The sequence below is a fragment of the Strix aluco genome, chromosome 12 (assembly GCF_031877795.1).
Source record: "Strix aluco isolate bStrAlu1 chromosome 12, bStrAlu1.hap1, whole genome shotgun sequence".
Taxonomy (NCBI): Eukaryota; Metazoa; Chordata; class Aves; order Strigiformes; family Strigidae; genus Strix; species Strix aluco.
Window position 1 is genome coordinate 6,000,058 of NC_133942.1, and position 25,143 is coordinate 6,025,200.

At 59.6% G+C, this 25,143-nt stretch overlaps 2 protein-coding genes across 5 annotated transcripts in view; both read right to left on the bottom strand.

Annotated features, from left to right (window-relative positions):
• The window catches only part of SIN3A (SIN3 transcription regulator family member A), a 34,322-nt gene extending 28,626 nt beyond the window's left edge, over nt 1-5,696 (bottom strand). Inside the window, exon 1 of the mRNA XM_074836928.1 lies at nt 5,480-5,696. The gene's annotated coding sequence lies outside the window, so the exon portion shown is untranslated. The remainder of the gene's footprint in view (nt 1-5,479) is intronic.
• Nucleotides 5,697-9,920: 4,224 nt separating this feature from the next.
• PTPN9 (protein tyrosine phosphatase non-receptor type 9) lies at nt 9,921-25,051 on the bottom strand. 4 transcript variants are annotated; one of them, XM_074837844.1, is made up of 14 exons: nt 20,637-22,026; nt 19,931-20,027; nt 17,970-18,113; nt 17,422-17,511; nt 17,182-17,306; nt 16,296-16,401; nt 15,572-15,682; nt 14,533-14,861; nt 14,043-14,136; nt 13,866-13,935; nt 13,285-13,363; nt 12,890-13,040; nt 12,575-12,782; nt 9,921-12,334 (listed from the first exon to the last, which is right to left on the bottom strand). In XM_074837844.1, the coding sequence occupies exons 3-14, from the start codon at nt 18,021-18,023 to the stop codon at nt 12,108-12,110; spliced, it is 1,644 nt and encodes a 547-aa protein (XP_074693945.1). In that variant the 5' UTR covers nt 18,024-18,113; nt 19,931-20,027; nt 20,637-22,026; the 3' UTR covers nt 9,921-12,107. The 4 variants fall into 4 exon arrangements, with proteins under 4 accessions (XP_074693945.1, XP_074693944.1, XP_074693941.1 ...); XM_074837843.1 differs by lacking the exons at nt 19,931-20,027; nt 20,637-22,026 and adding an exon at nt 24,706-25,051; XM_074837840.1 differs by lacking the exons at nt 19,931-20,027; nt 20,637-22,026 and adding an exon at nt 22,660-23,074.
• Between the last annotated feature and the right edge of the window lie 92 nt (nt 25,052-25,143).

Below are 25,143 nucleotides of genomic sequence, written 5' to 3' on the forward strand. Positions count from 1 at the left end.
GGACAGAAGATGGCTGGCACACTCCATATGTGCCCTTATGAGGATTAAAATGTCACCTCAGGCTGACCGTGAAGCCTCTTCCCCGTGGAGCCACCGAACACCTCAGCCCTGCAAGGCCATGGCAATCATGGTAGCACTGAGGATACATTACCACACACACACCAGCAGCATGAACATCAGTTTCTGACGCTCCCGATTCTCACAGATCAAGTGAGCAATCTTTCAGAAACCTAGTTTGCTGCATTAAAACTTCTGTTAAGTGAAAATTAAAGCTCCCGTAGGTTCTTCTTCCCTCTGAATTCCCCTCACCTTCGCTAACTCAGCTTTTATCCAAGCACTGTACCTGCTTCAACTTTAAAATTTTATATTATAGTCTAGAGAGAGAGTCAATATTATGGACAACAGGCAACAGCATTAGTCAAATCTTCACAGATAACACCTTGCTAAACTCCTACTTAGGGTCTGCATCCGCTGTGTAAGAGTGGCTCACAGCAGACCACCACTTAACAAAGATTACTAATTCACAGACTTTTTTAATCCTAGCGCAGAGATGATCTTGATACTCTGCTGTACCTAGACAAAGACTAGTGACATTAACTCTGTACATCCACCACCACTGAGACCCTACAGAGAGGGAAAGCACTGAGGGGCGAGCAAACCAACACCAGAGCAGAAACCAGTCTGCATCCTGCAGAAGAAAATATAATGCTGAATGCTCCCAAAGGGCATTCATTTAATCACTGAGGTCCTGCTGATCTTGACCTGGCATCTCCCAAGGATCTCCCCCGTTCAAAAGCTGTAGAGATCTGTCGTACAGCAAGTCCTACCCTTCCTACAGCACGCCAGAGGGCTGATAAGGAAGAAAGGCTGTGATGAAACCCAAGACTAGACATGTCATTTTAAACTGATTTAGCTGAAGCCTGCTGCTCAAAGGGGCAGTTCCACCCACTTCCACCCTCAGTGACAACTGATTTCTCCCAGCATTCTTGCTGATGGCAAAGCCTGGCTAATGTGGAAAGGTGTTTCGAGGATAAACATACAACCACACTCAGTAGTGTCAAAGACTTGTAACAGCTATTTGCCCTCCACTGTGGCAATATTACAAACAGTACTACACTTAATTTTATGTTGTCTTCTCAGAAACGTAGCACACAGCTCTGGCATCCCCTTATGGACTTTGACTCTAAGATTTAGAAAGCCCCAATTCAAACTGCATCATCTGTAATGTTAATCTGGGGCTGAAAAAAAAAAAAAAACAACCCACAAAAATACAGCAAGGACTGCACAAGACTGAAAGCAAGTCACAAACTTCAGGTACTTTCCTTTGTTAAAAGCTTTAACCTGAGGCACGTAGGAGAGCTTAGCAATAACCAAACAGACCTAGTCCCACTCCGTGCATTCCACAGAGAATCCCATCCTCTTTCCCCAGCATCATTTCTACCCAAACTGTCTTTTACCTTCAGAGTACACTACATTCTGCCTACAGGAGGATGAAAACCACATTTTTTTTTCTTTTCTGAGGTTTTTAGTGTTCCCCCTTCGCAGGGAAAGGGCACTGTGTAGGAACACACCTCTGATCTTCCCACCCATGCCACCTCCCAGCTCACCAGCTTTGCTTAGTGCTATAGGTAGGGTGTATCAGGCAGACGTACCACAAACGCACACAGGATCCTCAGCTGGTAAAGCAAGACAAAAAATTTGAAAAAAGGTACATTGCATCTCAGTAACACCACCAGAATTATGCAATTCTACCCCGCCAACTTCATCAGAGGATTTCCCCATCCATCTGCCTCGCATAAGCCAGTGGGACCGATAAACGTAAGTGGAGCGCATCCTTCCCCTCTGGTACCGCGGAGAGGAGAGGAGCAGCGGCGCTGACACAGAAAGAGAAGGAACAAAGCGGGGACAAGGCTGGATTCACCGCACGGCTTCCTCCTCACGCCTGGCTCCCCTCCTGCCTGCTCACTCCTCCACGGGGGCAACGGAGGCAGGAGAGGCCGAGTACTCTCCTTCACAAAGCTGCCTCTCCCGTGGCAGCTCCGCTCCCCAGCTTTTTACCAAATAAAATCTCAAAAATCTGCATAACTAGAAACCAATATTGATTTTTTATTTCAGGTTTTCCAATCAGATAAGCAGGGTCTTCTGGCACTAGCGAGCAGCTGTTAAATAGGTGTCAGAATCAAAAGCAAAATGCAAATAGAGAATAGGAAGAAAGCAAATTGGGAAGGTCTGCTGCCTTGGCACCTGTTGGAACCACAACATGCCTGTGGATAAACACTGTCGTCACGAACAAGTTATGAAAGTGCCACTAGAGAGGATTTCAGTCCCTGCAGAGCGAGGACCCTTCTGAAAAAGGGCAGGGAAATCGCATAGCTGCAGACGTGAGGTGGGGGGAAGGGGGTTAACAGGTTTGAGGAAGGACTCAAAACTCAGGAGCAGCAAGTGTAAGCCTCAGCTACAGCTCCGGACCCTGGAGGGGCTCCTCTGACCCCGGAGCCATCACAGATGTCCTGCGGGACAAGTCCTCCACAGGATTGCGATGCCGTGTATCACGGCGCCTGCTAGAAAGCAGCCGGCTCAGGTTCTGGCAGCGCTGCTGTCTGTGCACTAACCCAGCCGCACGACTTCCAGAACATGACCCAGCTTGTTCAGCAATCGCTGGTATATTTTTTTGTGCGGTGCCACAGATCCCTCGCCTGTAACATGGGAATAAGCCCCCAGCCCTGCTATAAAGGGGTGCTGTGCAGAGGTGACCAGAGCTATTCCAAAACGATACGAGAAGTATCCCAAAGAAAAAAGGTGCTGGAAAAGCATTACGCAAAGCTTTCGGAGCAGTTAGGAGAGTTTTCTGCAAGGTGACACGGTGACAGCCTGCGGACTGTGTGCCAGCACCCACCACGAGGCAGACAGGACATGAATAAACCCCACTTGTCTCCATCCAGATGGGTAACAAGTTGGTAAGGCACCGATCCGCGCTTTGCCAAAGCAGCAAACGGCCTGGGTGCTAAACCCCACCACAGAGAGGAGATCCACACCGAGCTCCACACTCAATACAGAGGTTAGCAGCGTTTCGCTCAGCTTCTTAAGTACACTTTCCCCACGCACAGAGAGAATTATCAGCATACTTTTATTTATTTATTATTTTTAAACAAAAAGAGACAAGACCCCACAGGAGTTGGAAAAAAGCATCATGTCCCCAAAAGCGCACCCCCTGCCCACCAGGCTAAAATGACAGCTATTACGGGACTCTCTTTTCTGTTCCAGCTTTAACAGCCATAAAAGCTTTCCAACGCTGGAGAAGACCAGAACAGCAATCTGGACAGAAAACGATTCATAAATCCTGGAAATGTAAATGATCCGCCTGCCAATTCCGACGCAATGCTCCCGGCTCCAAGACCCACACGTGCCAGGAGCCTGCGCGGAGTGCTCCCCCAGCAATCCGGGCTGGGGAAGGGGGGAAAGCATCCCCCTTCCCCACCCTGCTTGCAAAAGCAGTCTAAACCACCCCAAGTTTCCCCAAACTTTAGCAAATTACTGCCATTTTATTGGCGAACGATCACGTTGAAGGTTTTCAAACAAATTTCTGCTGAGACCGTGTATCTTAACCAGAAGCGGTGCGTGGGAGGGACAAGGACAAGATACTTTGGGGTGAGAAAGCACAGCTTCCTTTTGCAAAGAGAGCACCGGCCTGAAAAACTGCCAACTTCCACCCGGGCAGGGAAGAAAAGAGCCTAAAAAGTGGTTTTCTGTTCCTGGAGATCCAGCACAGGCTGACACTAGGCTGCCAAAGCACTTCTATGTGATGAAGGAATTTTACGGGTGCTTCAAAATAACTGTATTAACATAAGGTGCCATTTTATTATATAGTATTAACAGCACGGTATTTCAGAACAATGTATACTTCTTTGAAACTCTGTTTTTTAAAAAAAAAATTACAGGTTAGGACTGGAAGACCGAAGTGCAGATGGAGCTGTACTGAAAGAAGTTGGGTATTTCCCACTTGTTTACTGACCCCACACCTTTTAGCAGGACTGATGAATATAAAAGTGACAAGTTAGAAGAGAACCGTAAGGTGTTAGATCATCCTTAAGCTACACTTTAGCACATGAACCAGGTTTTGATTCCTCTGGACAGCGCAGGAGATTAAAAATCCACACGCAGCTCAAGATGCCTTTGATCACTTGTTCCAGCGCTATTTCAAACAAATTATTTTTCAGTTTTTCACCATTTTAGCCGTCCAAATAAATGCATTTTCTTCTGGGACATACCCGTTCCATCAGTACACTGATTACACGTGTTATTTGCCCAAATAACAGCTATTAAAACCCATTCTGAACCTGGGCCGGGAAAATGCAGAAAATGCAGAATTTGGGCAAGCAGACACCAAGCACGCTCCTATTTTTAAAACTATCTGAAGCCCACAGCCTGCAAGCCCAAGAGAAAACCTGAAGTAGTTTCTATGGATGCACAACAGTCCCAAGAATTAAAAAAACAAGGCTGAAATATCAAGTGCAAGTGTCTGACAAGTTCAAGGCACAGCGAGGACGTGTAAAAAAGGATACCTGATTGCTATTAAAAACGCTTAAAAATTACTGCAAGAGGAGCTCGCCGGGTTCCACAGCTCTGTATGTCGCTCCAACAGGTCCTTACGGAGCGCTGCGGTATTGAGCTGAAAAACTGCAATCGGGGCTCCCCGAAAAGCGACGGGGGAACCCTCAGCCACCCCGGGTGCCGCTTGGGCGGGGGCACGGGCAGCGCGGACCGGCCCGGGCGAGGCGGGAGGCGCCGGCCGGGGTACGGGCCGGCGGGGCGAGACCCCGCCGGGCGGTTATGGAGCGGCAAAAGGCTCGTAACGGCAACTTCTCCGGGAAGTTGGGGCGGGCGGGCAGGCGGACACCGGAGCCGGGGCAGCCCCGCGCCCCCGCCCTCCAGGCGGCTCCCGGGACCCCCCCCTCACCCCCCGCTCCCCGCCCCAGGCCTGGCGGCGTGGGGAGGAGCTCCGGGGGGAAGCCCCGGAGGAGGATCCAGCGCGCAATGCGGCCGGTACCGGGGGCGTGCAATGCGGGAGAGAGCTGGCGGGGGGCGGTCCCGCCGCAGCCCGGGAGCGGCACCGGGCGGAGGGCGGGAGGAGGGGCGGAGGGAGGCGCCCGCCTCGCAGCGCGCCCAGCGGCCGCCGCACGCTCCGCCCGCCGCTCCCGCCATGCCGGGGCCGGGACACCCCCTCGCGCCCGGCGGGGCGGGGCGGGGCGGGAGGACGCGCGACCGCCCGCGCGGCCCGGAGCTCCCCGGGGAGCCGCGCCGCGGGCACCGGCCCCCCCTCTCCTCCTCCCAACCTCCGCCGCCCCCCTCCTCCTCCTCCTCCCGCCCCCCGCCAGCGCGCGCGGCACCGGCGCCAGGCCCCGCCCCCTACGGATCGCCGGAGGGGGCCGGCACCGGGCCTGGAGACCCCCCTTCCCCTCCGCCCCCCTCCCCCCCTTACCTCGAAGCGGGCCCTGGCAGCGGCCGAGTCTCCCTCGGGGTCAGGGGGCGGCGGGGCCGCTGCGGGCTCCTCCCGGGCGGGCGGCGGGGGCGGGCTGTCCCCGGCGCGGTGAGGTGTGGGGGGGTCCCCGCGCCCCTCCTCCCGGAGGGGGGGGGCGGGCGGGGGCGGCGCCGGGGCCCCGCGCGGGGGAAGGGGGTCTCAACGGGGGAGGGGGGGGTAAGATGGAGTAACCGTCTCTCGGCCGCCGCGGCGGAGCGCTGCCCGCTTCTCTGTTCCCCGGGAAATCCCGCCCCTCCCCGGGCAGGGGGGGAGCCCCGAACGACTATTGGACGCGCTGCACGCCCGTCAGCTCCGCGGCCAGTCGCCGCCTTGATCCCGCCCACCTCGCCCTCCCCTATTGGCCGCAACCCCCAGGAAGGGGATGTGGAGAGGAAGGGAGGGAAAGGGGGGGGGGGGGGGGGAGCGACCGCCGAAGAAAAATGTCCGTATAAGCAGCGCACCCCGCCCCCGTCCCGCCTCCTCCGCCACCCCATTGGCTGCGAACGAAAAGCTCCAGCCAATCGAAAGGCGGGTAACGCCAACCGTCAGCGGCGGGGAGCCCGCCCACGCGGCGGGACTGGCCCCGCCTCCGGCCGACGAGGCCCCGCCCCCTCTCTGGGGAGCCCTTTTGTGGAATGTTTACATCGGCCTCGGCCCGCGCGCGCGCGCGCGCGCGCGCGGACACCCCCCCCCCCCCCCTCACTGCGCGCGCGCACGTGCTTGGCCCCTCCACTCCCGGGACCCGCCGCCGATCCAACACACCGCCCCCCTCCCCCCCGCCGCCGTTGGCGGGGGGGGGGGCGGTGGGTTGGGTCGGCGGCGGGTCCCGGGAGTGGAGGGGGGGGGCGAGGCGCTGCCTTTTGTCCCCGACCCCTTCACTTCCGGGATGGCAGTTACACGTGGGGGGGGGAACGGGACACACACACACACACACACACACACACACACACATATACACACACTGAAGGGGGGGGAACAGGCCCGCGCGCCGCGGGGGCGTGGCCACCGCCCTGCGGCCAATGGGGGCGGGGGGCGTGGCCGGTGCAGCGACCGCTCCCCCCCCCACTTCACACACACTCACTCCCCCCCCCCCCCCCCCGCGCGCGCTTCCCGCCGCGCGCTTCCCGCCGGCGGGCGTTGGAGCGCGCGGGTCGCTCCTTCCCTCAGCCCGCCGCTGGCGCCGGGCCTCCACCTCCCGCCGCCGGGGAAGCAAATCCCGGTGTGCCGTGAGGGGTGAGAGGGGGGGGAAGCAGCTGTTACATACCCTCAACGCGCAGGCGAGGAGCCCTGAATGGAGGGGAACTCCCCCCGGGGCGGATTGGCCCCGCGATGCCGATCGTCACGGCCGCACCGCCCACCGGCGGAGGTTTTGGGGTGGGGGGGCTGTTGAGGGAGAGGCCTCACCGTGGAGGGCGGGAGGGAGCTGACCCCCGGCCCTGCAGCAAACCCTGCCCCCGCGGGGGTGGGCGAGCGCTACCCAGTCCTCTCTGCCGTTGCTAAAACACGAGCTGGAGATGGGGCAGCGGCTGCGTGTTGGGTTTTTTATTTTTTAATTTTTTTTTTTTTCCTCCCGGGGTTTACAAAGTTGTGGAGTGAGTTGCTGGCTTCTCCTCTGGTGCAGGCACAGGCCCCCTGCCTGCCTGAAATCGAGACCGGAGGAGCCAGGCCTGGCCTCGGATTAGCTGTCACCAGGCCTGCTGTTCATCTGGTCATCCAGAGCAGTCGGGAGGGCAAAAAATAAAAACGCACGTGCTCTAAACTTCTAGTAAAATACATATTTCAAGCATCTTCACTCAAACAAGGTCTAAACATCTTGCGTTTTTTTTTTTTTCTTTCCAGCTGCTTTTCCCATTCTCAGCTCTAAGCGCAGCCAGGGCAGGGAGCAGGTGGACCCCGGGTACTGCCAGGAGGCCAGGACACGCAGATACAGCGGAGGAGGATGGCTCTTGCCTGTTTGGCTGGCAGCTGCAGCTCAGTTTAACTGCTGAAAGGTCTCTGGCCAGGGGTTTTTGAACCTGCACAGGCTGCTGTGCTGCTGGGGATCGAGCCTGAGCCTAGGAATCTGGTGGCAAGGAAGCAGGAGTGCTGAGAAATGAAGCACTCTGGAGCCAGGCTGTTTCCAAACTCCCAGGGCTCAACACGTGCTGGGCAAATTACAAGCACTAAAGTAATCGTAATTAGCGAGGCGGCGTGCACGCAGCCAAGAAACCCAGAAAGCCAAATGAGACAGGTAGGCACAGGGATGGCATCTCCCCTTTGGAGTTTCCCTGCAATGGCTTTAAATCCCGTTTCCAGCCTCGACCAGCACTTTGGATTTCATTCATGGGCTTGTTCCGGTTTAGGATGTCCCTGCTGTGACTTTTGCCCGTGGTGATTGATCCCCCTCCCTGGGGCACTCTGGGGAAGGAGAGATGCTTCAGGCAGCGCAAGGCAAAGCTGCTGCCTGCACTCAGTGGCCCATTCCTTCCACTGCTCTCCAAACACAAAGTTCTACTTTCCAGTAACACTTGGCTCTCTGTGTGAAGTGTCCCTTTCCACAGAAATCTGTATTTCTGCTGCTGAGTGGGACCTGCTGGCACAGGGAAAAGTGGATGGAACAAAACCTTGCGTTGTGTTGTGCAAGAGGACTGAAAACGCTGGCTTTGACAAGAAACGCAGCCCTGGAAATAGTCAGGGTGGGAGAGCGTTTGGGTTGTTTTCCCATGGAAAATGCTTACAACCCTTTTCTCCGCCTCCCGCACAGATGGGATCTTCATCCCTCCTTGAAGGGAGATGCTGAGGTCTACGACAGCGGCGTATCCAAGTGGTTCCCAGTTTTCTCCCTGCTTACCAACTGTGAGCCTGAGGGCTGGAAGCAGCTGAAGAAATCCTCTGCCTCGTCTTCTGCTGTTATTTGTCTGTCGAAGGCCACCAGGCTGGTTAAAAATCCTCAAACCTCAAGTTTAAAGTCCAAAACCACTGATGGGCTGATCTCATCAGAAGAGTTGAAAGGGGAAACATTTTAAAAGTCAAAAAACTAAGCATAAAAAGAAATAAATATTAACGTCAGCCTGAAGTGCCTTTTCATTAAACACCCTCCAGCACCACGCTGCCTGGTATTGCTGCTGAGACACTGACAGACCAGGACCTGGGTCTCCTCGGAAATGTTTCGGTTCTCTGCGCCCACATCGTATGGAATTAAGCTAAAAGGTGTGACCGCCTTTCCCCGCGCCCACAGCGCAGGCTCGGTTGGGATTTTGCAGCCTGTGAAAGGGGGACAGGGGCCAGGCACACCCATGGGGTCACGCAGGACGCTTGCCACCACCTGCAGCTTTTGGGTCCGGACCCGACACCTCGCTGCAAGCCCCGCTGAGCCGGGGAGAGCCAGGGCCCACAACACAGGCAAAAACAAGCCACAACCCCCCTTTTCTGCAGGTGTGCCAACAAGAGAGCCCAGCTGGGGTGCAGAATGTGTTTGGCAGCGAGGAAGGAGGATCCTGGGCTCCTTCCTCCCCGAGGATGAGGGGCTCCCTTGGATGCTGGAGCCACCCTGCAGCAGGTGCCGGGAGGGAAGCTGGAGGCCAGCGTGAGCCAGAGGAGCCGCACTGCAGGTCCAACTGCGTGGGCTGATGCTGCTCGAGGAGCACAGCGGGGCAGAAAATGGTACCTAGAAGAACGGGACACTCCAGCTGAAACAAAAGTGCTCCCCAGGCAGGACACGCACAGCTCCGGGGACGCTCAGAACGCCCATTCTCACACAGCCATGGGTGCCGGGGCACGCATCCCTTGAAGACACATGCCCTGCTGCCTCCCATTCTTTTCCAGCCATTCAGCCCATGTGTTTGGCCCGGCCAAGCCTGCCCACACCTCGAGCGCCGGGGAAAGCTTCCGCCGCTGCCAGTCCCAGAAAGACACTGACCTGCTTGGCTTTTTCAAACTCCAGCTGAGCAAACACAGGTGCTGCTCTTCCCACTCGCCCGTGTTTCCTCTCACCTGGGAACCTCGCTGGGGCCGGCTGCTCTGCTCTGGGGCACATGCTCTCCCGCTGGCTCTAGGGCTTGATTCGCACCAGCCGCCTCTTTTCTGTCCTCACCCCGAAGCCTCAGGCTGCGGCTGCCGCTCCAGGACTGGCATCGCTTGCACCCGAAGGCGCCGGGGCTGGCTGTCAAGCCCAGGGGAAGCCCAGCTGTGTTCCCCCCAGCCGTGCCCGTGTGTTTTTCTGCCCTACACGCCTGCTCAGAGCAGGTCCGGCAGCACAGAAGCACTGCCCTCACCCCCAAATCCCGCAGCAAAAGGCCTTTCCCCAACGCTGCCGCCATTCATCGTTTTACAACATTTATTGCAGAATGCTCCCAAACGTGGGAAGACGGCAGACGCTCCCCAAACCACAGCTGTAGGTGCTGAGGAAATAACACCAGAGGCGCCCAGCAACTCCATTCCTTTAATCTCCGCTTCCATCCCTCGAGCGTTACAGGTAGCAGCGACAGGATCAGGTACGCCTTGTTCAGATCAGCAGCCGCCCAGCCTTTCGCTGTTGACAGCGTCTGCGTTAGAGGCAAACCCTCCCAGCCCCCCCAAATCACTGTGCCTTGCGAGGTGCAGGTAGCAGCAGGCAGATCCCCTGGCCAGCCCTGCCTGTCCCGCCTCCCCATCCAGGCACGGCGCTGCCCCTCCAGCCCTGACCGGGGGGCTCCTTGCAGACAGAGGTTTGGTTTCCCGGGCTGCTCATCAGGGTGGCCAACACACCCTGGGCACTTCCTAAATAATTATTCATAAAAATAGATAAAGGAGGGAGGTGACAGCTGGAGAAAGGGTCCATGCCACGAAGAAGAGACTCCGAAGCGCTCGGTGCTTAAAGCAGATTGATGCTCTGGGGCTCAGCCAGGCCCTGGGAAAAGAGGCAGGAGCTCAGAGTGGGGCAGCTTGTCCCCCTCACGTCCAGCACGGGCACCTCGCTGCCTTCCCTCCTGCCGGCATCCTGTATCCTGCCCGCCCAGGGAAGCTGCCTGCAGCCTGATTCCCTCTCATGGGGCCTCACCCAGGTCAGGAGTGGGCTGCCGGGCTCTGAAGGTGGCTGCCCTGACCCCCCCCCAGCCCTCTGCTCCCCGGCATGGCCCTGAATGCAGTCCTGTGCCCCCCCAGTGCTGGGGGGCCATGGCAGGTCCACGTGTCCCCAGGGATGAGGCCAACTCGCTTTTGAGGACCATGGGGTGTGCAAAGCCCTGAACTCCCTCCCTCTCCTCTCCTGCCCCTGACCAACTGCACCGCGAGAGCTGAGAGGACTGGTCACTGGTAGTATATTTATATGTCGGTACAAATAAAAACAAAACAAAACCCAAAAAGTAACCACGAAAATGTTTCTCTGAACGAGAGCAAAATAGGAACATTTACAAATACTTCTGGCTCTGGCTTGGATCAAGTTAATGTTAAATACAAAAAAAAAACCAAAACAAAACCCAAAACAAAAAACCCCAACCCCCCAAGATTATAAAAAAATAAGAATATACACATTCAAAGAGCTTATTACAGTATAAAGTTACCGAGGCGCAGGCGCTGCCGGTCCCGGTGCCCCGGGCAGGCGCTGCTGCCCCGGAGGTCAGGTCAGCTCGTGGCCTCTCCAGCGTTTTGGCGTTTTTTGCTCAGCGCTTTTCCAGCCCGTGACTCACCGCAGGGCTGGGCCCGCGGATTCCCACTGCCGGCTTGGAAAAGCCGGGCAACCTGGAGAGCCGGTCGGTCCCCTCCGTGTCCCCATCCCCTCGTACCTAGTGACTCCGGCGGCTGCGCCCCAAGGGGCAGGGGACACTGGTGAGCTCCTCGCCCCCCCGTCTGACCCACCCACCGCGGCCAAAATCCTCCAGATCCTCCTCCCGGGAGCAGAGCTGCCGTCTCCCGGCAGGAGACGAGGATGGGGAAGATGAGACAAGGAAAAGGGGGGGGAGGATGCCGCTGAGCACCCCCAGAGCAGGAACCAGGTCCAGCACTGCCTGCGAGGAGCGGGAGGGGCAGGAAACGGAAAAAGGAGCTGGGGGTCGGGGGTGGGAAAACAAGACAGAGCCAGGACCAAACTCACCGCTCCGGGGATCACAGCAGTGAGACAGCAGGACAGCGGGGACCCGCAGCAGCTGCTCAAACGGGTGCTTGTATATATGTATCTATATAATAGCCAGGGGCGGGCACAGCGAGGATATATTATATACACACATACATACAGACACACACACTTAGTGGCAGGTAAGACTGAAGTAGGCGCCTCTTCCTAAACCCCAGGGCACGACTGGAAATACATTTCCTAGGGCTCCGCAGAGCCCCTCTCTAGATACATTTTAGATGGTCCCAACAAAAAAAATACTAATTAAAAAAACCCAAAAAACCACAACAAGAAGAAAAACCACCTCCCCAACCAACCAACCCCCTCGACAGAAATACCGCGGAGAGGAGCGAGAGCCTCTTCCCGCGCCGTCCTCCGCCGCCGGGCGAGCGGCAGCCACCGTTGGTGTGAATAAGGCACAGTTCGACAGCAGTGCTGAGAGCCGAGTCCCGGCGGGCACGGAGGCGGCTCCAGCAGCCCCGGCGGGACGGGAAAGGGGGTTCTGTGGGGAGGCGGCAGGTCTCAGTGTCCCGGCGAGCTCTTCTCCTGGCCGGCCCGGCTGTGGTTGGCGAGCAGCAGGCCCTCGCGCTGGGCGTGCTCGAGGACGGCGGTGTAACAGAAGTAATACTGCTCGGGGGTCTGGATGCTGAAGGCGCGCTGGGTCCGCATGCGCAGCACCGTCTGGGAGATGTTGAGCGTGCCCACGTCCTGCAGCTGCGACAGGCAGATGTCCAGCGCGCAGAAGGTACCTGGGGACAACGACAGGGATGGCGTCGGCCACCAAAGAGCCTTCAGAGAACCGGAGCGGGGCAGCCCTCAGCACCGCCGTAAAACCTCCCGCAGCGGCAGAGGCAGAGACTGCGATGGAGTCCGACGGCTGCGGGAAGCCCTGGGCACACGCACCCCAGAACCACCAGCTCGCACCCACACCATGGTGGAAACGCCCCGGGGAGGCTGGACGTGCCCCACCGCCGGGGTTACCCCGTTACCTGTCCTGCCGATGCCGGCGCTGCAGTGCACCACGATCGGGGGTCCCCCGGGGTGACCCTTGAAGCGAGGTCCCAGGGCGCTGACCGCCACCCTCTGCTGCTGCTTCACGGCCCCCAGAAAGTCGATGAGGGTGGCCGCTGAGGAGGGGACGCCGTAGTCTGGCCAGCTCAGGTACTGGAAATGGGACACCAGCCGCCGCTCCCTGGTCTGGGGGAAAACTGGGGGGTTAGACCCTCCCCTCTCCTCTGCCCCTGGACACAGAGGACCTCCTGCACCCCCGTGCCGTCCCCCGCCAGGCGGCTGCAGCCACGCACCTCCGAGCTGTGGATCTCCAGGACGGTTTTTTTGTAATGGCTGAGGTTCTCCACGCCCAGGTTGGTGATGGTCAGGGCCCCAAAGCACACTCGGAAATCCTTCTCCAGGGGCCAGTACTGGCCGCACTTTCTCCTGCCTCCCTCCTCCAGCCTGGGAGCAGAAAGACAAGCTGGTGATGTCCTCCTTGCCCTGACAGGGCCATGTCCCACTCCACCCGACCGTGATCCCCTGAGGACCCCACATCCACCCCTGATGTGATGTCCCTGCCCTGCAGGGCTCTGGCTGGCACCACAGCTGCAGGGTCACTGCAGAGAGCAGAGCACTGCTCATCCAACAGCAAAAATGATCATTTTGCAGAGAAGAACGGGGCTGGGCCCCCACCATGAGCACTCACCTGGTTGTCATCACGATCACCAGGACGTTTTGCTCCCATACCATGCGCCAGAAGTCACCGTAGGTGTTTTCCAGAGGCCCTGCGGGGACAGCCCACACGTCAGACAAAAACCTGAGGGATCTGGGCAAGCCCCTTCACCCAGCTGCCCCTTCCCGTGGGGACTGACCCCGGCGTGGATCCACCAGCCCTGCCTGGAGCTGTCACCGACTGACCCCTGCCCCAGCACTGATTCCCCCTCTCTGCTGCTTCACCCCCGGGCAGATGGGGCAAAGCCAGGGCTGGGTTAGGGGCAGGAGAAGGAGGCTGTCACTGCCGCTGCTAGTGGGAGTCTGCTCAGCCCACGACTCGTTTTGTGAGCTGAGGGAGGATGGACCCACTCACTCTCTCCCAGGAGAAACTCTATTCCCTTCTGGCTGGGGACCGGGAGGGGAGTAAATACACCCAGAGAGGAGGAGGACTTGCTTGGCAGCACCCTGCTCCTGGGATGGCCCCCACCGTGGCCGCTGCCTGAGGCTGGATAGGGAAGTGAAGCCCACACACACATCAGGAGCAAAATAACCCCTCGGTGGCTTGGGCCATACCCTGCGTCCCGATGTAAGCGTTCCTCTGCTTGTAGCCGTCCATGAAGCTCGCGTTGATGTAATCGGTCAGCTGGGGAGAGAAAAGCAGGCACAGCGTGAGCCCTCCAGAGCCCTGTGGCCAGGACGGCTGTGTCAGCTTCACACAGGAGCCCGAGTTTCCATCCCGGGCTGGCTCACCTCTGGGCGGCTGTACGGCTTCGCCAGCTTGACGCGGGTTTGGTCCAGGCAGGGCACGTCCCCGTACCGGTTCTTCTCCTGGTTGTAGGGTGCCCTGGGAGGCAGGGAAGAGGGAAGCAGGGATGTTTTCCAGGCAGGGAAGGAAAAGGCACCATCCCTCCCTCTGCGCAAGCCTCCAGCGCCCGTAGCCTGGGCTCTGCTGCCATCACCTGGCCAAAGCCTCGGGAAGCGGAGTCCCGGCCAGGTCCTGGTCCCCGCTGTCCCCTGCGCGGCTCCCTCCGACCCCCGGCGGCTGTGGGAGCCGTAGAGGGGGCTCACAGCATCACTAGGCCGGGGGTCTCCATCGCCAACCCAAAGCACCGCACCCCAAAGAGGCAGATGGGCCACCGCTGAGCAGCAGAAGCACGGGGAGGGGGGAAACCAGCTTTTTTGGAGCAAGGGAGGGGGCCCCCATGCTGGCCCACACCTGGCTCCTTCCCCCCCGACTCACAAAGAGCAGGCAAAGGTGCCAGCCGGGCTCCTGCGCCGAATATCTTCGTACTCTTCATAGATGCCTCGTTTCTGCTTGTGGCTGACATGATCCAGCAGTTCCTGGAGGGTGACGGACTTGGGCCCGGGGACGTGGACGGAGCCGTTATCTTTGGGGGCCACCAGCGGCACCAGGATGAGCTCATCCAGGGGGTCGGGGTGCCCGTTCTGCTGGGGCAGGAACCGGCAGTTCCAGCTCAGAGGGTCCAGTTTGAGGGACCCCCCGAGGTACTCGGGGAGGCATTCCCGGGGCAGGTGCTCCTTCAGCTCCGACATCTTCACCATCTGCACCTGCAGGAGGAAGAAGAGGGGCAGGGGTGACACCAAGAAGGATGGAGAGGCTTCGCTGGGGACAGGGACAACGGTCTGGCGCAGTTCCGATGGAGCCCAGATATTTACCCATACAACACTGGGGTCTTCCCCCTTCCTCACCCGCCCCGGGAGGGCACCCAAGGGGAACGCCAGTGGAGGGGCAGGGGCTGGCTCTCAGGGTACGAGTCCACATCGACACCCAACTCCAAATTTGCAAGGGGCTCCAAACTCCTACCAAAAGCAGAGGGGTAAAGTCCAGCCCAGGGAGGCACTGGGCTGGAAAAGGGCCCTACCAGCAGCACTGCTGATGCTGAGGATACTTGTTTACGTATTTTTGACTTTGTCAGATAGGGCCTGAGCGCATTTCTCCTGCGTGCTCAGCAGATGTTTCCTTTCCCTTTAATCATTTACCATTCCCTCCACTTGCTGCTGCTGGCAGCCTCACCACAGAGGAAGAAATCGAAGGCGATTTCAAAAGAGGTTCAAGATATTTGCTGAAAATACTGAAACAGGTTGAGCCCTACGAAATAGGCTGAGAAAGCCTCCATTTCCCATGGATTTGGGCTCAGCAGCTTCCAGCGGACGGGGCTGAGGGGCACAAGCTGCTTAGACCATCCTGTCCCAAAGGGAAAACCGCCTCAGCCCTCCCCACCGAGGGTCCCGTGCCGGGGCAGGGGGGCTGCGCTCACCCGCTCCCGCAGCTTCTCCTTCAGCAGCAGGCTGATGATGGAGTAGGGCACACGAAACCACATGGGCGCTCCCACGATGAAAACCTTCTTAAGCCGAGCCGGGAAGGCACCCTGTGGGCAGGAGGGGTCAGATCCACGTCACCGGGGAGGAACCAGCCCCTCTCCGTGCTCTGCCAGGAGGGACAACATGCGTCCCAGCAGAGGTGACGACCAGCAAAAGGACCCTGAGGTGGCAACGCCACGCTTATTTTTATGCTCTGATTTGGAAACAAATTATTTCCTTTGAATTAGGTAGGCAGAGGGTTTGGCTCCATGGGGGAGAGGTGAAGCCTGGGAGCCAGGATTTGTGAGAACACACCCCGGACAATATTTACTGTTATTTCTTTTTTCCGGAGAAGGGAGGAGGCACGAAATGCCAGCATGATTAAAGAATAATTTGCATCTGTTTTCCCAAAAGCGCTGCCAGCAGCTGTGAGAGGAATCCGGCATGGGGACAGCTGATCCCCTCCCACCCACGGGACACCGCAGCCCCGGCCGGGTCCCGCCTGGCAGGCTCCCAACGCCCTCCCGAGGTCCTGTGGGGCGGGAGCTGGTGCTCCTCAGCCGAGACGTGGTCAGCACGGTCTGGTGGGAAAACGTACGCCAAAACCACAGGACCTCACACACTCGATGAGCGAGTGGCCTGCGCACCATTCCCGGACACGGGGTCACCCCCGGCCGTTACCTTCAGCAGGTTGAGGATCTTCTTGCTGAGGTCCAGCTCGAAGTTGGTGTACTGTGAGCCTGCCATGTCATAGATGAACACCAGCCCGTTCCTCTGGGTTTCGAAGCTGAGAGAGGGGAAAAAGCAACATCAACCTCACAACATCCAACTGCTTGGCTCCTGCATGAGCAGACCTGCCCCATGCTAACCTCATCTTCAGCTTGTTGACCCCAAAAAATCCCCCAGAAGGACCCACTGACCCAAAGCTCGCTTCCACATTTCCCAGCTGCTTCACCACCTCTTCCTACAACCCTTATTTAAGCCTGGCTCATGTCTTAAGCCTGTCTCAGCTGCATCGCCCGTGACGGGTAAGTTCAAAAACAGAACAGCCCAGCAGGAATAAATGGGACATCCCGGCTTTATATTTTTGGCAGGGCTCGCATTACGACTCGCCAGTGCGGGAGCTGCCTCCTCCCTGGCCGAAGCCTGCAGGAATCAGGGGCTTTGCTAAACTGAAACCTGGACACAGGCAGGGAAAGGCTGTGAAGAACCTGGCTCAGGGCTTGGGGAATTCTGTTCCGCTGCTGAACACCTCCATGGGGATGACTGGCTTGAGGTCAAACCAGGGGAAGACAGGGAATTTGAAGCCACAGGGAGCTGTGACCTCTTCTCTCCCCTAATTAGAGATGGGACTCCCAGAGGCACGCAGACAGACTCGGCCACAAATTCACCTTCAGGAATTCACGTTCCCGTTTGAGACAGGCACATCTTTTCCCTGCAAAGCTTTTTGGAAGGATTTCATCAAAACCTCAGTGAGCAGCAGCATCTCCCCTCACCCTTGGGAGGGAAAGGGCTCCCCAGGACCGCGTCGTGGTAAGACTCGGTAGCTCGGCGGAGGCAGGCTCACCTCTCCACCGCTCGGTCCAGCAGGTAGAAGAGCGCCTGGAGCACCACGTGCTGCACACTCTTGCTGGGGTGGTGCAGCTTGGCCGTGAAGAGGGCGATGGAGGCTCCTGAGGGGTCCCGCACGCTCTGGCAAGGAAACACCATCAGGCTCCTGTGACACCCGAGGGCGCCTGCACGGAGCAGAGCTGGGACGAGCTGCCCGGCTGGGGTAACTCGGGGAGCAGGGGATGCCCCCACCTACCAGAATGGTGAACTTGCCGCTGAGCAGCTCCGAGCGCAGCGGCTCCTCGTGTGGCTTCAGCTTCACGATGCCTTCCTTCAGCCGTGTCTCCTGCGGGCAGGAAGCTGGCGTGACGGCCGGCACAGGCACCCCAGCCCTCCCCACACCCTCACCTCCCCGTGGGGCACCCAGCCCTCCGAGGGAAACTTCTGCTCCATGGCCCTATTTTCCAGCAGAGGATAGCAGCTGGCTGCAGCACCACAGTCCCCAGTGCAGGGAGAAGCAGCTTTACAAAACCAGGATGGGAAAAGTGTATATGCATATATATCCTTTATATATGGTGAGATGCTCTGCGGGCAGGAGGGCACCCTGCGAGCACACACACTGCTCTCAGCGGAGGGGAAGGGACCCGGGTCGGCGAGATCTCCATGGCGACTCGCCTTGGCTGAAAAAGGATTTTCCAGCCAGATAAAACTCATAAGGGAGTGAGAAAAAGAAAAAAAACAGCAGGGGGAGGGTCGTCCTTGGGACTAGAGATCTCTCACAGAGACCCAGCCTCGCTCGCTTACCCGGTAGGAGTGAAAGAGCTCGATGGCCCGCAGGACGTCGAACTTGCGGGCCATGAGGAACTTGACAGCCACATTCCAGGAGAGCGGGGACACATTGTACTGGCCTGTCCACTTGTTGATCTCCTCCAGGAACTGCTTGGTTGCCTGTGGGAGAGAGGAGGGGTGTGCAGTGAGATGGGGTAGGAGGAAAAGGAGTGCCCGAGGAACATCCCTGGTTGCAGTGGGAGTTACACGGCCCATGGTGCAGAGGCAGGGGCTGAGCATGGCTCAGCAAACCCAGCAGCTCCTCGGGGTGAAGCAGGGAGCTCTGCGGCAGGTACTGGCAAAGGGGGTGAGGGCAAGGGGCATGGAGACGGAGGCAACGCCAGTGCCGGGAAAGCAGCAAGTGCGGGGAGTGCTGGCATTGGAAAAAACGGCCTCGGGGCTGGGAGACACTTGCGGAAAGGAGAGAGGGAGCACAAGGAGGATTTCACGGCAGTAAACTCCTGGTCAGACACAGCAGCCCCGGCGCAGCAGGAACCCATCAGCTGGCAGCAGCTCCTGGGGCTGCAGCTCCACCGTGGAGCAGCGAACCCAACCGTGTGAACACAGGTAACGAGCAAGATCGGCATCGAGGGCTGATGCTTCAATGTGCTACAGGATATGGACCGGCTCACCCAGTAAGGCCAGTTTCACACAGCCACAGAAGACCAGATGAGAGTGGTTCGGTCCAGGAGGGTCCCAGGATGCTCCCACTGCTCCCCAGAGCCCATGGTCCCGAAACACACCAGGGCCATCCTGAATGAACACGCTCCCCTCCCAAAGCACCGGCACTGTGCGCACCCGAAACCACAAGAAACCGAGAAAGAAACTTCTCTGACTATATCACTGACAGAACAGAGTCGCAAACCTCAACCTGCAACCTCCCAGCAGGCTTAAAGACCTGAAGGCGAGCAAAAAAAACCCCAAAATGTGTTTTTACAGCTGTGTTTGCAAGGTGGGCTTGGGATTCCTGAACGCCCGTGCTAATGGAAGCAGCTTTGCTTTCTGCTGCGTACTGACCCCGGTCCCATACAGGAGCCCCGAGGGAGACGGGGCAGCACGGCCCAGCCTTCCACCACATACTGCTCAAAGGATGTGGACAGGATGGAGGGAGCCCCTGAAATGCTTCGCTCCCACCCAGGCACACCCCAAAACAGAGGAGTTTCCATCCTCACAAGAGTGGAGGATGGCGATGACAGTGCAAGGAGGAGGAGGAGGGACAGCGAGCACTGAAGGCTGGCTCCTGGAGCAGGGAGCACGGGCAGGCGGCGGTGTTGGATGTCAGGCGGCGGCACGGAGTTACTGGGAGCTATTCAGCCAGAAAAGCTCGTCGGCGTTAATGACTTCCGATGGGAGGAAGCGAAGGGCCGGGGTTTATCGGTGGCATGAGGCTCGGCAGGGCCAGTGAGACCCTCTCATGGGATGAGCCGAAGGAGCCCGGCTCCTCTGAGGGGTCTCTCCACAGCCTGCCTGGCATCGCAGCAGGCATTTTTGGAAGGGATATGAGCTCGCCCGGCTGCTGGAAGCCGCTAAGGGCCAGCCCAGACCCCCAGCACATCGCAGCCAGATGCTCCCTAACTCAGTATCGGACTCTGGCAGAGCGGCTGGGTGAGCACCAACCAGGAGGGAACTCACAGAATTGGGCTGGATCTGCCTCTGACAGCGCCAGGAGGAATCTGAACGCAGATTTCAACAGCTCAGCTCCAAGCCCTCACAAAAATCCCCTTTAGGCACCGCGAGCCCTCCCGGCACAGCAGCGTGCCATGGTCAACTGGCTGTGCCCCCCCCATCTCTGCAATTGCTGGGGGCAAGGGACTGGGCAGGGGGAGAGTGGGCGAAGGGGGAGCAAAGGAGACAGGGCGTTATACACCCCCCCCCGCCTCGCATTCCCACCTCCCAGCCAGCAGCCGGCAGGAGCTTTTCCTGGGAGTTGTACTTACAGGATGCCTTCATTCCCAAGGCTTCATCTCCAACAGCCTCCACTTTGCCAAAACAAAAGGAACTCTTTTGTGGCCCAAATTTCTAATGATTTCTCCTCTGTTGAAGAGGGATGGGAAAATAAACGGGGCAATACAGAAACCATCTTCAGCTTTAACACAACACACGCATCCACGTGTATGTATATAGAAATCCATCCTATCCATAAGCCAAGATGAGGAACCTCACCGCCCGTATCCCTGCTTCCCCAGGGAGTCCCTTGGGGCCCCCAGTTGCCCAAAAGCCAGGGCTGGGCCTGAGATGCCAACCCAAAATAACAGCAGAGATGCTCCTTCCCCAGCATGTGCAGGAGGGCCTGGGGATGGGGGTGAGCGCCAGGCACGCTCCCACTGCCCTTGGGACCAAAGAGACACTGAAGCCTGAGATGGGGACAGTGCCCTGAGGTGATGGGAAGGATGCCAAGGCAACCGGAGGTGATGGGAAGGGTGCCCCTCGGAAGATGCAATGTGTGACTCAGGTCTCCTTCCTCAACATTTAACCCATCACGCTTCACGCAATCCCATTTCCAGCACCCATCACGAGGGACGCTGGCTTTTTTTGCAAGGGGCAAGACCCACGAGAACAAGTGCTGGCTTTGCAGGGCGGCTCAGCCGTGACTTCCAGCTTTCCCTCGCTTTCTGCAGGAGCAAAACGGAATCCAAAACTTACCAGTGCTGACATTCAACAGCAGGCGAGCCAGGAGTTACTGAGCTGAGCATCAATACCGGCCATAGCTCTGCCCCCCTTGCACGCTCCACCGCGTCTCATCATCGTTTCTGGCCCTGATCCCATACGGATTTATACAGGTGTGGAGCCGAGCGCAGCAGGGATCACTCCACGGGCTGGAAACGAAGCCCGTGACCCAGAGCTGCAGCAAGAAGCCCCGTTTCTGTGAGCAACGGCAGCGCTGTGAGTGAAATCGTCCGCGGCCAGGCGTTTTGAACAATGCTGGTCTTTGGAGCGCTGGCGTCATCGAAGTCCCCGCTTCGCTGCGCCAGGGCAGGGTGGTGACAAAGCCACTGCCGCAGGAACACGGAGGACAAGCCCTCCTCCTCCGGGCTGCGCTGGCAGCAAACCCACCCGCCTTCTTCAGCCTGGGTGGGGGAGGAATAAGTCCTGTGAAAACTGCAGCTGGGCTGAAAACCCCTGAGGAAAATCGGTTTGGCTCCTCTGGTCCCTCCGGGATGGGCTGGGGAGGGAGCTGCAGACATCCTACAGAGCGGAGCGGGAGATGTCCCAAGGCTGGCAGGGAGAGGAGAGGGGTGAATTCCCCGCTGGCTTGATGGCGGATCGAGCGGAAGAAATCCTATGGTCCCGAGGGGGACGAAAGGGTGGCAGGAAGGGGATGTCCCAGCCCCAACCAGCACTTACCCATGAAAAAGAGACAGAAACTTCCACTATGTTCATCAAGGACAGCACCAAGGGCAGCCTTCCCCCGCCCCACTCTGATGATCCAAACCTGGAGCCATTATTGCAAATATCCCTTCATCTTCCCCATCCGACATCCCCGCACAAACCAAACATCTCCGATCCCTCTCCCGGGACGCTGGCTGGGCGAGCCCAGCCTCGTCTCTCGCTGCAAACCAAGCCTCCCCGCCAGAGCAGGGTCAACTAACACCCCAGCTGCTGGAAGCTTTGCCCCCTCTGCAGCACAGGAGTAAGACAAATCACAAGGCACCTGTGGGGACCCGGGGCATAAACGCCCCTTGCTCCTGGAGCCCTCCTGACCCTGGAGATAGCAGCCCTGCTCCCGGGGTGTGCTGGAGGAGAAAGCCTGGGAGCGCTGCGTTTCCCGAGCGCCAGCGCGGGCTGCGCGATGGACTCAGCTCCGGGCGAGCACTCCCTGCGGGGGCACGGGCGTTCTGGGAACCCCAGGGCTCCCAACCACCCCTCCTCAACCTCCCTGGAGAAACGAGAGATGTTTTAAAAAACAGAAAACCAACCAACCAACCAGAACACTGACCCTCCGGTCGCTTTCGCCTCCACGCTGTAGCCCCCGAGGCCAGCGAGGTGGCCGATGTCACGCCGTGCCCTGGGCCAGTCCCGGCTCCCGGGCTCCGCGTCCCGGGGGTCGGGGGAGGGTGGGGACGGACACCCCGGCGGCCGCGGCTCGGGGTGCGGCTGCAGAGGCGGGTGGGCACCCCCGGGGTGGGGGGTGGGGGTGGAGGAGGGGAGAGCCAGAGGCTGCTCATCGGCCCCGCTCCCCGAGCCCGGCAACATCCTCCCGCGGTGACGCAAGGGCCGGCGGAGGAAGCCGGGACGTCACGGGAGGCCCGGGGCGTGGGAAGCGCGTGCACACGCATCCCCACGGCAGCCTGCCCACGGGGGGAGGCCTGCGAGGACAGGGGGGGGGGGACGGGGGGGGCCGGGACACACGTCGCTTTGGGGGTGCGTGACCCCCAACCCCACGCTGCAGCACCCCGGCGCGCCCAGGGCACAGGCCCCGCCAAGGCCTTTGGGGTGCGCGCTGGGCGGGGAACGGGGGGCTGCGGGGATGGGGGGGGGCTGCACAGATTGGGGGGGGCAAGGGGGTTGCAGATGGGGCTTTCCTTGCGGAGAAGCGCCCCACTGGGGAAAAAACAGCGCTGCAGATGGGGGTAGCCAAAAATAAAAACCGGGGAGGGGGGGGGGGGGCAGCGCACGGGGTCCGGTCCTGCCCGGCCCGGGGAAGGGGAGCCCGGCGGGGACCTACCTGCTCCTCCTCGGCGCTGAGCTCCGCGGCCATGCTGCGCGGCCCCGCTGCCCGCGGGGGGCCGGGCCGGGCCGAGCCGAGCCGGGCTAGGCGTTGGGCGCCCCGCCGGAGCCCATCCCCGGGGGCCGGCGGCGCTGCGGGCACCGGCCCCTCCCGGCCGCCGCAGGCTCTCGGCGAGGGCGGTTCCGCCCCGGGGTCCCCGCCGAAAGTGCCGAAAAATTTAAAATAAATTAAAAAAAAAAAACCCAAACCACAAACCCCAAATTTGAAATCTCTCCGGCAGCCCCCCGGGAAGTTTCGCTCGCCCCGGGGAAGCGCCGCTCGGTTGGGCTGGGCCGGGCTGAGCTCCCCGCCCCGCTCCGCTCCGCTCTGCCCCGGCGGGGGCGGCGGCAGGAAGCGCCCGCAGCCCCCTCCCCTCCCCGCGGCTCGGCCGGCCCCGGCGGGCAGGCGGCCAGGGGAAGGCGGGGGACAGGAAGCCCTCCCCGGCGGGGGGGCGGGGGGCGCCGCCGCCTCCCGGGCCGGCAGCAGCGAGGGCAGCGGCCCCGGCAGCCGCCGGGATGGGGATGGAGGAGCCGGCGCAGCCCCGCCGCTCCCCGCCCCGCCCCGGGCCGGCTCGGCTCTGCCGGCAAAGCGCCGCGTCCCCCGGTCCCCCCCCCCCCCCCCCCCCGCCCCCAGCAGCTTCGGTTACCGCCTCGGCAGGCGGTAGCACCGCTGCCGCCGCTAAAATGGTGGCAGGCGGCCCTGCCTGACACCCACCGGCGCTGCCTGCACAGGAGAGACGGGCAGGGCGGGGGCAGCGCTGGACGAGGGCGCCTGCAGCCCCCCGGGGCTCTGCCTCCCAGCCGGGGGCACCTCGGCAGCCGCGCTCACCAGGGGCCTTCGAGGAAACCCCAAGGCTGTGCATTTGTGCGAGCCCACCGCCAACGCGAGCTCCCCGGGGCCCAAAATCAGTCTTTGTTTTTTTTTCTCTTTATTCTCGCTGTGTGCTGTACCCCCAAACCATGCGGGCAGTGACCCCAGGGCAGGACACGGGCTCCCCACTGCGGCGCGCAGCCTCGCCTCTCCCACCCGCCCTTCCCGGCACCAGCACCCTCCCTTGCCGGGACTTCAGCCTCTGCCTCGCAGCTTTCCCCCCCGGGCAGGCGTGTGCCTTCCCAGCGCGCAAACCGGCGTCCAGGATTTCCAGCCCTTCGCTCTCCCTCTCCACAATCGCCAGGCTGCGTTCCCCAGCTGGGCACAGGTGTCTGTGCTGCTGGGAAGGAGTGGGGACACCCCGGGGGGTGCAGGGCCCCTGCTGTGCTGCACAGCCTCGGCCCGACCTAAAAACCAGGCCCCAGGACAGGGGGACATTTTGTTCAGCCGAGGAGGACTGCGTTGGCAATGTGCCCGCAGCCAGAGCCTTTGCACCTAACTCGGAGAAAATGGAAGAAAGTGCAGAGGGAAGGGGCTGAGCCCTCGAGCCACATCCAGCATGCGGCTGTCTGTCTGTCTGTCCTCCAGAGCCTCCACGGCTACAGGTTGAGCTGCCCGCTCAGCTCTCCTGCCCCAGACTAAATTTAAGCCCCTGGGGGGGGTGACCCCTCCTTGGTCCCTGCCGAAGCTGCCGCCTGTCCCAGTTGGGAGCAGGGCAGGGAACAGCTGGGAGCGGGATCGCACCCAGCAAATAAAACAGTCACAGCAACAAACTGCATTGGCCCCGGTGACTTCCGTTTAACACCCTCTCTCCAAACACAGCCTTTCGTTTCCAGCAGGAATTGCAACACAAATATTTATTTCTCCAGCCCAGCTCATGCTTTTAAAAGGGAAACTATGCGGCATCATCCGGAGCCGGCGGAAAGCTACAGTTGCTTCCCTCTTGCTCTCCTCCATCGATCGGAGCAAGCAGCTGAAAGCAGCCCCCCTTCAGCTGTATTTTCTCCCCTGCCCACTCCCCTCCCTCGGCTAGAGGACCTTGAAAGGTTGCTGTAGGGCAGCAGGGAGGCGGTAACCTGAGCTGCAGCTTTCTCTGCCCTAAGGGATGCACAAATCTTGCAGCCAGATACCCACCTCCGGGTTTAATTGCCTGACGGAAGGAAAGCTATGCTGATAGGAGGCTGGATGTGGTCTCCCGGCCGGGGCTCTCCCTGCGGTCCTCTGCCAGCTGGTGAGGCTGAAGCGTAGGGGGAACCCACAGCCGGAGCAGCCCAGAGCCTTCGAGGGACGGGGAGGACAAGGCAGCCCAGGTGTTTGTCCTTTTCCCCGGGGCCAGTTGCGTCACATGCTAAAAAAACCAAAATGTAGTAACAAAAATAACAAAATAAGCAACCGTTTGAAAGAGACTGCAGCACGCTCAGCTGCATCCGAAAGCTGCAGAGCCGGGGTGCTGTTTCCTCCCCTCCTGAAGCCAGCTCTGGCCGCAGTTGGGACAGTTCCTGCTGCCCGCTGGTATAATCAATAGCGGCTGCACAGTCAGATGATCGCACGCAGCCCACACGCTTGGCACAG